Source organism: Cryptotermes secundus, unplaced genomic scaffold, assembly GCF_002891405.2.
Source record: "Cryptotermes secundus unplaced genomic scaffold, Csec_1.0 scaffold5, whole genome shotgun sequence".
NCBI classification, from domain to species: Eukaryota; Metazoa; Arthropoda; class Insecta; order Blattodea; family Kalotermitidae; genus Cryptotermes; species Cryptotermes secundus.
In genome coordinates this window covers 2,143,557-2,156,550 of record NW_019724742.1, presented here as the reverse complement: position 1 = coordinate 2,156,550, position 12,994 = coordinate 2,143,557, and the positions used below count along the sequence as shown (strand labels likewise).

Sequence of the window (12,994 nt, the reverse complement as noted above, 5' to 3'; positions counted from 1 at the left end):
AAGAGATTACGCCCGATACCAAAAGAAAAGCGAATCCTCTCGGACCATCAGTTTGGATTTCGACAGAAACGCTCTACCTCAGAACAAGTAAACCGAACTACCGAGAGGAACTTCAGAAGAACAAAAAAACGGTACCGCTCTGCGGTGTTCCTAGACATCACATAAGCGTTTGATAAAGTATGGCACGCAGGCCTCTTGTTCAAAACCAGAAAAACCCTTCCCCGTGAATATTACGGAACATTATGTTCATATTTAACTGATAGACTCTTTCAAGTAACTGATTCAGGTGTACCATAATGAAGTGTCTTAAGACCCGACCTGTATCTTATCTACACAAGCGACCTCTCACATCAGACAGCACAATAACTGCTACCTTCGCCGATGATACTGCAATCTTAGTCACACATGAAGCTGCAGCGATATCCTAAACGAAACTCCAAGCCACCATCAACAAGAGCGACGACTGTGCGAAAAAATGAATAATTAAAATAAATCAAAGCAAATCCACGCATATTACATTCACCCTACGCATCCAAACATGTCCGACAGTGCAAATGGCTAATGTTTATCTACCCCAAAAAATAAAGTGAAATACCTGGCCATGCCTCTCGACAGAAGATTGACAAGAGCAAAAGGAAACAGCTCAACCAAAATGCGAAACAAATGAACTGGCTACTCGGGAGAACATCAGCACTATCAACAGAAAGCAAACTCCTCCTATTCAAAGCAGTACTCAAATTCACATGGACATGCTGAATTCAGCTATGGGGGACAGCATTCAATTCCAACATCGAAAACCTCCAGTGCTTTCAATCCAGATTGATTCTGAACGCACCTTGGTACGTAAACAATCACAGGATCAATGAAGATCTACAAATGAACACAGTGATCAGTGGAATAAAAAAGTGTAACACCAAATACGTAAGAAAATCAGAAGACCACACAAATGCACTAGCGGTGAACCTAGCAGACAATAACAAAACTACACACAGACTGAAAAGATACAGTCCTAACTCTGCCAGACAGACCTGAGTAAAACCCCAATACAAGAATTAAAACGATACCTAAGTGAACAAAAAGAAAAATGTGTATAAGAGTTACGCCACTGGGCATAACTCATTCACGAGCCAGTACTTATTGAACGCACACATTTACAGCAGACTCTGCAGATTACATATAATAAAGGACTGAAAAAAATCGAAATCCCGAAAGGTCAGCATGTTTGTAACTGGTGACTTACACGCAATATCGTGTACATAATTTGCATGTTTACAATCTATCCTGTAAATAGTATATTGTCACCGTTAGACTGAAAATTAAATTACAGTTTCCCGCGGCCAACATGTTGTTTTACGTTTTACAGAAGAAGTTACCTTAACAAAAGTCACAACATTTTCCATGCAGACCTATCTCTTCAGTCCCCAGTACTGAACCTCTTAGTTCGTGTGTAGGTCGTGTTGTTGTTATTACTGAGTACTGAAAAATTTAACTTACGAGATTTCGATGGCCTGTAATCACAAATTTCGTGAAATCGATATACAAGTTAAAAGCTGAAGAGGAGGGGTCACACACAAACATCAAGGTGATCTCATAAGCCTATTTTTTTTCCATTAAGAAATAACTTACACGCGGAACAAATTTTTCGTTTTAAAATACCATGGACATTTCAAAGTGCAAATATATTTCTGATTTCTGATTACTATGACGTCTGAACTCCAGCTCAGGCCACTGCCTCATGATTTTGTTAATTTCGCGATTAACAGACCTTAGAAGAATATACAAATACTTCAAACAAGTTTCAGACCCGCTTATACCATGCAATCATCAAATATTAACTCATCGAACTACAGTAACTCATCGAATCGAATCATTTCGTCACGCTGTTCTTTTTTCCTTTTACTTTCTTACGAACTCGTCGCATAAGAATTACGTTAATTTACTTTTAAAATCTCTATCATCGTACAAAACCACACTGCACCGAAATCAACGGCGTTAGTGTCGCTGCCACTTCAGAAGTTCGCAGGCCTAACAAAAGACTACGATCTCAACACGTTATACAGCACAGGGTACGTTTCTGTAACACAGGGCGGCTGACAATACCAAGTCCTTACATGAAACTGGGGGTTCAGGTTACAGCGGCCGCTGTTAACACTCATCAAAACCCAACTACATAATGTTAGTCAAACATTTATGGGATGGGACACAGGTGCAGGTTGGGGGAATAATATTAAAAATAATCAGACAGAAATAGGATGTGAGGATGCAGACTAAATTCGACCGAAAATTACAGCCCTCCCGAAGCAAATGGCGATTCTTGGTACTGAAACCACTTTTATTTTACTTATGTACACAAATTAGGGCACGCGGTAGCGTAGCTGGTTGAGGCACTACGCTACAAGCCGGAAGGTCACGGGTTCAAGTCCCGATGAGGTCACTGGATTTTTTTCAATTGACCTAATCCTTCCAGTCACACTGTGGCCCTGGGGTCAACTCAGCCTCTAACAGAAATGAGTACCAATAATTAATTAAATAATTATCCTGGGGAGTAAAGCGCGGCCGGCGCGTAAGGCTGACCTCACCGCCATCTTTGAGCCGATTGTCTAAATAATGTGGAACCCTCAACGTCTCACAACCCTATGGGCCTTCACTGCCTGGTACAGGGATAGCGTTACTTTTTTATGTACGTAAATTGGTATCCGGGATAGCGTTGTCGGTATAACGACTGGCTACGGGCTGGACGACCGACCGTTTGGAGTTCGAGTCCCGGTATGGTCAAGAATTTGCTTTTCTCCTTGACGTCTGGTGCCCACCCAGCCTCCTGTCCAATGGACAGTGGGAGCTCTTTCGCCGGTGGTAAAGCGGTCGGGACATGAAGCTAACCACACACCTCCAACTAATGCAGAGGTCAAGAAAATGTGGATCTATACATCCACTCCCCCACACGCTTTCGTGGCGTAGTGCCTAATTAGTTAAGCACGGAGGCAATTTTACCTTATACGTATAAAAATTAAAAAAAAAGACGCACATACATAAAAATAAATATCGAAGTAGGCAAAAGTGTGGCTGACGAGGACTTCCGTATATTGCGATGTAAACGAAAAGATAATCCACAGGTGCGCAGAAGACCCTGAATATATCTCGTTCTATAATAAGTATTCCAGTTTTCCTCAAATATATCAGAAAGAGAGAAAAAAGCAAAACACGATTTTCTTCCATACAATTCAGTATTTGTGCATGGGCCCATAACTATACGTTTCCATGCAGCGTCTTATTTACCAAAACGATTTACACTATACAATACACCTACCTAGAACCTAGACAAAACTTCTATTTACGAAACGTAACAAAAATTTGAGTAAACACAGAGTGTGTGGATTTTTTTTAACTGACGCTGATAAACACCAAAGTAATTACAAATACAAGCAGCTGGTGTGTTTGAGCGAGAAATCTTGTGTCACAAGGGAAGTTTTAAGGGTAGCACTGATTAGTATGGCTCGTGTTTAAGAAGCAATGAAAATGTTTTTTTAGCACTAGGAAATATCCGATTAATAAAATACATTCTGAGGATCGCAAAACATGAATTTCTTATGATTTCATTGTTAAATGTTTCTAGGTAGTGGGAAATACAGCGAAAAGGTGGATTTCGTTTACTGACTGATGCCTTGTTACTGTAGGTTAATTTTTATACTTCGAAAGCATTCGGTGAATAGTGAACACACGACTACTTTATAAGCTATGAGGTTAATACACGGTGGACTTAAGCACCTATCAGATAAAAGTAGCAATACCTACGAACGTCGTTTAACATTTCACCGAACACAATTCATAATACTGACACTTTTACGCAAAACACACTGAACTGTCAAAACTCAGCACTAAGAGACGCGACCTTCCCCATCAAGCGCTGCAGCAAGACTAAAGCGCCTGCGTAACGGCTCCGCCTGGGTGACAAATCCGCGAACTACATTTGTATTGTTTCGTAACGATCGCAACACCGGACCTTGTATATAGCATATGTCGACAAGGACCTCGACTTCCGTCGTTCGTAGTAATCTGAATTATGGCATACTGGTTTATGTCAAAGCATTCTGACAAACTACAGTAACTAAAATGAAAATATGAGCTGAGTGCCAACGTCCCTAGCAAGAAGAAAAAAATAAGAAAGCAGTCTTCTGGGATTTGGCACCGTGTATATGTGGTGTTAACCGAATCCCAGAAGACTGCTTTCTTCATAGTCACCGCCGGGAAAGCCTCAAATCTTACACAAGAAAAAAAAAATACATTAATTCTGAACATAAATTTTTCATAAGCATACAAGATTGTCTACAATCGAGATTTATCTCGATACATAATTCAAACTTGACGTCGAAAAGTGTACTTTCTCTAAACGTCATGAAACTGAAACAAATCAATACTGAATTCAGGACACTAAACTGGAGAAATGCCTGGTGCCACTTAGTCCAGATTCGTTTGCATTCCTGTCTGCTGTTTAATAACGTAAAGATTACGATCTACAAAACTACATGGTAACCTGGTGTTCTGTAGGAGCGCAAACCTTGATCTCTCACATTAAGGGGAGAATGGGATGCTGAGAAGACCTGAACTGAAGAAGGTGGAACTGACAAGGTTATTGTGAAGACTGCATAAACTTCATAATCTGTACCCCTTATCAAGTACTACTATGATGACCACATCAAGGAGGATGCAATAGACAGGCTTGTAGCACACATGAGATATGAGACATGCATACAATATTTTGATCAGAAAACCTGAAAGGAAATGGCGATAGAGGGTGCTGACTGGAGCCACTTGTACAGGATAGGAACCAGTGACAGGCTGTTATGAACATGATAATAAACTTCTGCTTCTAGGTAACCTGGTGATTGTGGGGGTATGGCAATGGACACTCATTCAGAGGATTCAAAATTCAACATGCAGTTAGGTCTGCATGTGGTTCTTCTGCAAAGAGAATGAAAACTTCACCTATACCAGAGAAAAAATCTGAAAATACCAAGAATACCAAGCCCCCTTACCCAGTTCAGATCTTACATTAAGTTGCAGGTCCCCTCTGCTAGCCACCATTTTCATGTTCACCCTATTCTTGACAGTACCAAAACCCTCCTTATGGATGCCCCAATCNCAACAACAACAACAGGAAAACCAGGAAAAACAAACCTTTAGATTCCACAAAAGGAGGAAGAATTTTTTAAACAGCTGAATGACTATTAACCTGTCAAAAAGGGGTTAGTAAGCTGAGCTATATGGAGCACAACTAAATGAAATTGGAAGGAACAAAGCTCCTGTAATTACAAAATTTTATACACTTGGTTGTTGACTTACGACCAACTTTCATTCTGACTGACAGGCCATAAGTCGATCTGGTCATATGTCGGCCATATATTTATTAACAGTATTTTTTAACCTTTCTAATCTTTTTATCATCTTTATAATTTATTTTTAAAAACTTTTACATTTTAATCATCTTTTATTTTTCATTTTTTTGCGGTCGTTAAGTCGCATAGGTCATAAGTCGACGACCAAGTGTAATAGTTATGGTACAAGGGGGGAGGCAGCATCTCCTTTTAAAATTAAAACTGTGAGATGAGGTATGGGGGGGGGGGATGAGTGCGTTTGCAACGGGTAGGTGATGAAACAATTCTAAAGTGCACTCAATGAATTCCTTTTGCCATGTGTGAATAAATGGGGGCATGTGGGAGCGTAGTTGGTTGAGGCACTATGCTACAAGCCGGAAGTCATGGGTTTGGGTTCTGATGAGGTGGATTTCTTCAATTTACCTAATCCTTCCAGCTGCACTATGGTCCTGGGGTCGACTCAGCCTCTAACAGAAATGAGTACGAGGAATCTTCCTGTGGGCGAAAGGGCAGCTGACGCATAAGGCTGAAAACCCTACCGCCTTCTGTGAGCCAACTGTCTAAAAAATGTGGGACCCTCAACGTCTCACAACACCATGGGCCTCCACAGCCTGTTGCAGGGATAGCAAAATTGCTTCAGCCCTATGCCATGTCAGTCATTATCTGTTACAAATGTTAAAGATGGGATGCAGTGTGATATGTTTAGTGTTCTAAAACACAACCATGCGTGAAACAGTTACAGTAAACCCTTGTTATAACCAAATGATTAGGGGGGACAGGGTGTCCATTACTGCCGATGTCCACTATGACCAAGCAAAGGGATATTCACGGAAGTACACCATAGGAAGCATAGCCAATATATGTGATAAACACAGAAACACACAATGTGATTATGTGCATGTTTTTATATTGTGGTTCTTTTTATTTTAAATAGTTTTATAACCACAAAACCTTCTTAGTACCTCATCATCTCTAGAAATTCATAACTGTACACAGCCAGATTTTGTCTATTATATCTGGGTCTGTTATAACAGGAGTTTACTGTATATGAATAGCCACAAAGCCAGATGCATCAGTTTTCAACATTCATGAAACCTAACATGAGGAACAAAAGCAATGATACCAAAAACTGTATCCAAAAAGAACAAGACACAAATTGCAGTTATCAGTACTTTCAAACAACTGACTCTGTACAAAAGGCATAATCTACATATAAAAAATTATAAGAGTTCACATACATGACATGACATAAAATGACATAGGACGTTTACAAGATGCCACAAAGGTAAAGTTGTAACTGTCCTTAACTAATTAAGCACTATGCCATGAAGGTGTATGGAGGAGTGGATGTAGAGATCCACATTTTCTTGACCTTGGCACTGGCTGGAGGTCAGTGGTCAGCTTCAGCCCTGGCTGATTTACCCCTGGGGAAAGAGCCCCCAGTACCAACCGGATAGAATTCTTGATCTTATCAGGACTCAGACTCCGACCCCTTGGTCGTCCAGCCTGTAGCCAGTTGCTATAATGACTGCTCTATACCAGCTCAAAATAAACAGAGGTTACTTCCAAAATATGCCTCACACACACACACACACACACACAATGGTAATAATGACATTCATAAAACTCAAAGGTTTCCTAGTCCATCCTTAGATAATCATAAAACTCATAAGAGTTATTTTCTTTCAATTCCTTCTAATAAACGTGTATAACTGTACGTACCTCTCTCTTCCACCCAACCCTTTAATCGAATCAGAACAGAATTCAGAATATTCATTAGTGATGTATTAATAATGCACACTGTCACACAACAGATACATCTGTTCTTGAACCGGTACCTAACTTCCCTATTGACAAACTGCAGGTCACATTTTTTGCCAAAGTCAAAGACTTCACTCCAGATCAAGTCCACAGACTTTTCATGTTTTTAATCTTTAATGCAAGGTTTTAACAGCAGCATATGAGCTCTCTACCTCTGGCTCCTTATTACTTGTTACAGGCCAATGACAATCTTAATCCACTGCAGATTTCTCTGGTAGCATGAAGTCCGCAGATAAAACATACGTGTATGATTTACTAATATGCAAGATCTCTGAGAAGTTAGCATATGTCACTGTATGTAGGGCAGGCAAAAAGTTCCCGGAATTCCCCTGCAGACAGAGAACGAGCGATAAGATACTGCAAACACTGTTGTGGTGGGAAGCTCAGCATGTCTGTTCACATGTGCAACAGGTCTGGACAGGTTTCGGTGTGCAGTGTCGGTGTGCAGTGTCGTTACTGTTCCATTTGAATTAGACGTGAGTGTTGCTCATTCAGCGCAATGTCACAGTTCGAACAGTGTGCAAACATCAAGTTCATTTTCAAATTGGGAAAATCTGCTTCAGAGATGCTATCGGCCCTGCAACAAGTTCATGGTGATACTGCACTAAAGAAATCCAAAGTTTACATCTGGTTTTCCCAGTTTAAGAATGGGTAGGAGACGTTAGAGGATGACCAGCGTAGTGGGAGACCTTCAACATCCAGAACCGAAGAAATGATTGGAAAAGTGCGACAACTGATTCGATGTGATCGAAAAATGACCATCGCAGAGTTGGAGCATGAAGTTTGTACTGTTACCGGCCATTTCTACATGCAAGTTTTGCAGAGGTTGCACGATGCGGTTCGGAGGAAGCGGCGTGACAAGTGGCAGGGACAGTGGTTTCTGCATCACGATAATGCACCGAGCCACACATCGCTTGTTGTGCAGCAATTCCTCACTGAGAAAAACATTCCTGTCATCACTCAACCACCGTACTCTCTGGATCTCGCTCCGAGTGACTTTTGGCTGTTCCCTACTCTGAAAATGGGCCTCAAGGGTACACATTTCACAACCACGGAGGACATCAAATCGAATGCGACGGCTGAGCTCTCCAATAGAAGCCTTCCACCCCTGCTTCCAACAATGGCAGGATCGATGAAGCAAGTGTGTATGTGCGCATAAGGGTCCTACTTTGAAGGTGATTAGATAAGCGTTGCCATATGTCCTACCATTAGAGTGCTATACCACCATTCGGGGAACTCTTTGACTGACCCTCATATATAATACAATTACACATATCAAATGTGGATTATATGACATCTCTCTGACTTCAAACATCACTCAGAGCATTAATTTTTAGCGTACATTTCTTACTCACCCCTTGCTTGCTGAGCCTGACCATAGAAAAACATGCCAGGAATGTGAGAGTGCTTGGGCATAAAATGCCATTGCATATAAAAACCCACCATCCTTCCACACATTACCTTCAAACCACCATGGACACAAACAGTGCAAAGTCTTTCCTTTCCTCTACACAGCAATACATTACATTCGATGCCATGTGTTGACAGAAATGCTCTACCACATGATTAATACTAGTCAATCTCTTTGGTTCTTGTAGTTTTCCAGCTGTATAGTAAGCTGACTTGACCAGCCTGAAGCATGCAAAAGGTTAAGGATAAAGCAGGCATATGATATAACTATTCTCTGTGGGTTTGTGTGTGCGTGTGTTCATGTGTGTATATGCACGAGGGCATGTATGTACTCATATGTGCTTATAACAGCTCCGAATTCAGCACACTGTAGTTTTAACATTGGCTTTGTAACAGTATTCAACTAATCATAAAAGAAAAGAGTATTTTCAGCTTACCTTCCGACATGTTTGAGAGTTCGTGCAGGTCTCACTGGGTGATCCCACGCACAACGATATGCGTGACCTCCTGCTGACACAAGAGTGCCACAAGAAGATGCAGGGGATGGAAAACTGACCAGAGTATCACTGTCTGAAGTTGGGGACACAGCAGTCACCAGTGTGTCACTGTCAGAGTCTGCAATCATAACAGTTTATGGAATACTGTTCCAATAAGAAGCTAAACACAGATATGAGTACGTCCCTGTCATTCAAGCTGAGAAGGGTGGATGGGATTTATTGACAGAATATCCATTACACTTGCTTGATGCTATAGTGTCTCGATCCTGATAGTGTTGTTAAACAAGAAACTTACATCATGAAACTATACATCAAAGATCAGACAATTTTTTCCCTTCCTTATCTGCTCATGGACTCCGTAGCTGAGTAACGTTATCTGATTTTATTGAATTTTCCAGAAGAATTTTAGGCCACCACCATATTTCGTCACATATTTTATGCACAACTAAAATGATATATCCCAATATACCGTAAATTGCATTATAATGCACGAAATATGAAAGAAACAAAATATTTTCATCAAAGTATTAAAGGGATATCAGCAAATATAAAATCCACATCTCATGATTTGCAATGTGATCTAGTCATTCAAAAGTGACAAGCATGATGATGTACTCCACTGAAAAACAAGGCCAACAAAAGAAAACTGAATTAAAAATTACATTATGAATTTTAATGTCAAATTTACGCTCTTCTATGGAAGGTTTTCACGGCGGTGACTATGAAGAAAGCAGTATTCTGGAATGTGGCACCATGTAGATGTGGGGTTAACTGACGTTTCGGAGGAATGTATCACCTTCATTAACCAGGTCTGCCTGTACCGGTTCTCACGGTCTCTTCGCTTGCAGATTTTATTATTTTTCCTTCTAACCTGAAGATGGAGGTGATACGTTCCTCCAAAACGTCGGTTAACACCACATCTACACGGTGCCACATCCCAGAAGACTGCTTTCTTCTTAAGATTTTCTATTTTCATATTTCATATAAAAAAACAGCATGTGGTTTACATCAGGCCAGTTCATTTCAGGTTTTCAAATTTTAAATTACATCTTACTGTATTTTAGTAAGCTAGAATGGGCAGCACCCTTTAAATTTTACTATGTTAAGAGCAAAAGATTAACTGCATATAAGGCTGACTCAATAATTTCAAAATTATATTTCACTTTTATAAACAGATCAAGCAGAAAAGTTATTTTCCTTTCACTCTTCTCATTTCTCAAATATATTATGCACCCAAGATTTTGGAGAAACTAGTGTGAAAATTATGTATTGGAACATTCTACATGGCATTCTGTGGAAGCCCACGGTTATTAAATAGACTACCAGATCTTCAGCTTAACTGTGGCAATGGAGCTATGGATTTGTTATGTGTCTGTAGAGCTACGTCACTCAACAGTGGTTTTCTGAATCAGTGACAATCATGAAAGGTTAACAATTCCATATGTATGTCCTCTGTCATCATCACTGAATCTTGGTTTACTTCATGATACTTTTACAACTGCAATGGTTATGTAGCTTTGAATGTGGATAATGAATTTGAAAGAATTAGGAATCAAGCAGTTGTGACAGTGTCTCTACATTTCCACTGACAGACTGAGGAAAACCATAAAAATCTCACAAGATAACTGAAACACAGATATGAATCTTGAGGCTACCAGATCATGAACCAGGAGAGCAAGCTACTTGGCTGCAACATTCTGCATTTGTCTTTATATCCTGAGGGTTATAATTCACATGCAATTTGACTTTTAAATGACATTTTCAGTAGTTTTGGATTTCATAATTTACATTTATTATTTATACAAAAATAAACATGTCATTATGACAATATATACCGTTAGGCTATCCGGGACAAACAGCCTTAAGGAGGGAGTAATGTAATGGATTTGCTCAAAACGTTTCTAGGCAGCAGCTTGGTAAACATGAGCAACGTGTAACAATGATAGACGTGAGGGGATGAATGTTATTGTGCATTGCTAGGCAACAGCGCACCAATGAAGATGCTGGCTATGAATCACGTGACTGTTCTCTGTGTGGTCTTCCTTATGCAACAGCAGAACTCTGTCTTCTGTGCAGGGTCCATGCAGAGGCTATATAGGGAGAATAACGCCAGAAGTTCAGTTCAGTTCCGCAGTTCAGCAGCTGAGTTGAGAGGACAGGTGAAGGCAATTGAGAGACTAGTGTGGAGTGCAGTGCAGTTATGACTTCTACACAATTCAAGAGAAGATTATAAGAGCAGCGAAGATAATGGACTGACAAACATAATCCAATTGCAGTGTTTCGGAGGCTAGAAATGAAGATTAGAATTTAAATGTTGAAGTCTTTCCTTTATGTGTTATTATTCCAATAATAATTTGGAGTGTTATAATCTTTTGTAGTTACGACTGGTAGTTATCCAACAGATTGACTGCCAATCCAAACCCGTGTCTTAGTCACTAATACGTGAGATAGTATACTTGTACCACTCCATAACGCAGCTCAATCTGGTATCCAGAATGTGTAGTAGGCTGCAACCTAGGTGCATAAATGAAATTTTTTGAGTTGAACTTTCTGTGTGTTATATATTTCAACTGTAACCTTAAACATGTTATGAGTAACAAAAGATGAAAACGCCAAATATCGTTTACAGACTCCTGTAGTTACCATATTTTCAGTTGGACACTGCCACCTAAAAGGACACCTTTTCAAACTGGGACTGACCAGGAATCCTCCTGGGGACAAAGGGCAGCCAGTGCGTAAGGCTGACAACCTCACTGCCATCTTTGAGCTGACGGTCTAGAAAATGTGGGAGCCCTGAGGACTCACAACCATATGGGCCTTCATGGCCTGTTATAGGGACAGCATTACCTTACAAGCATATGAGATACAATCAATAATATATGAGATAATGAACACACCTGCCTCAAAGGCATCATAAAACTCATCATCAGATGTATCATAGAAGCGAGGACTCCGACAACTGTGTACCGAACTACGGTGTTGCTCTTGAAGGGATGGACTAATGGACAGGTGTGAGGCCATTGACTGCTCCAGTTCATGGTGCTCCTTGGCAAGCACATTTAGTGCTTCTTCAAGCACTCTGCACTTTTCTTGTTCTTGTTTCAGTTGCAACACTCGAACCTTGTAACAAACAAAACAAAACATGTTTCAAGAAATACATGATTACATATATGAACATAATCGTTCGCAGGGTCCATCAAATAAAACTGTTTTAGCTAGTTATATTTATTTTAGAAGGCAATATTGCTTATGATATAACAATGTCTGGGTCCCTCACTGTCCATTGCTCCCTAGTAACTTCTGAACCAATACTCAGATTTTCACAGAACTAAATATAAATGTCAAGCCACTCTACCTCTGTACATATTATTAATGATCTGAAGCATATTTGAGGAGCTCAGGTACTCAGGCAGTGACATAATGAGCCCAATCTCAGGTAGTGTTGAGCCAAATTTAGGACTTACACAGCTTCATTGCAAGCCATATGTTATAATGGAAATACAAGTATACAGTCAATACACAGTCAACATGTGTGCATGTATAGTACACTACATAATGCATGTAATGATCACCAACAAATACTTTTGATATGTTTGGTGTTAAATATTGCTGCCAATAGTAGGCTGTCCTGCTTTGCACACTTTCCAACTGAAGTAAGTAAAAAAAAGTAAAGCTATCCCTGTAACAGGCCGTGAAGTCCCATAGGGTTGTGAGGCATTGAGGGTCCCACATTATCTAGACAATCGGCTCAAAGATGGCGGTAAGGTTGTCAGCCTTACACGCCAGCCACGCTTTAATCCCCAGAAAAGTTATTTAATTGCTTTCCAACTAGATAACAAAATTCTATGGACCTCCCAGCTAAATTATTCTGTTAACAATGAATTTGTTAAGACA

General features: G+C 40.1%; 1 protein-coding gene across 2 annotated transcripts in view; it reads right to left on the bottom strand.

Annotated features, from left to right (window-relative positions):
- Positions 1-12,994, bottom strand: part of LOC111862678 (oxysterol-binding protein-related protein 1) — a 101,530-nt gene that overhangs the window by 69,274 nt on the left and 19,262 nt on the right. For both annotated transcript variants that reach the window (XM_023848234.2, XM_023848235.2), the window contains exons 10-11: positions 11,998-12,220; positions 9,041-9,218 (exon numbers count right to left, since the gene is read on the bottom strand). In XM_023848234.2, the coding sequence (XP_023704002.1) occupies positions 9,041-9,218; positions 11,998-12,220 (401 nt within the window). The remainder of the gene's footprint in view (positions 1-9,040; positions 9,219-11,997; positions 12,221-12,994) is intronic.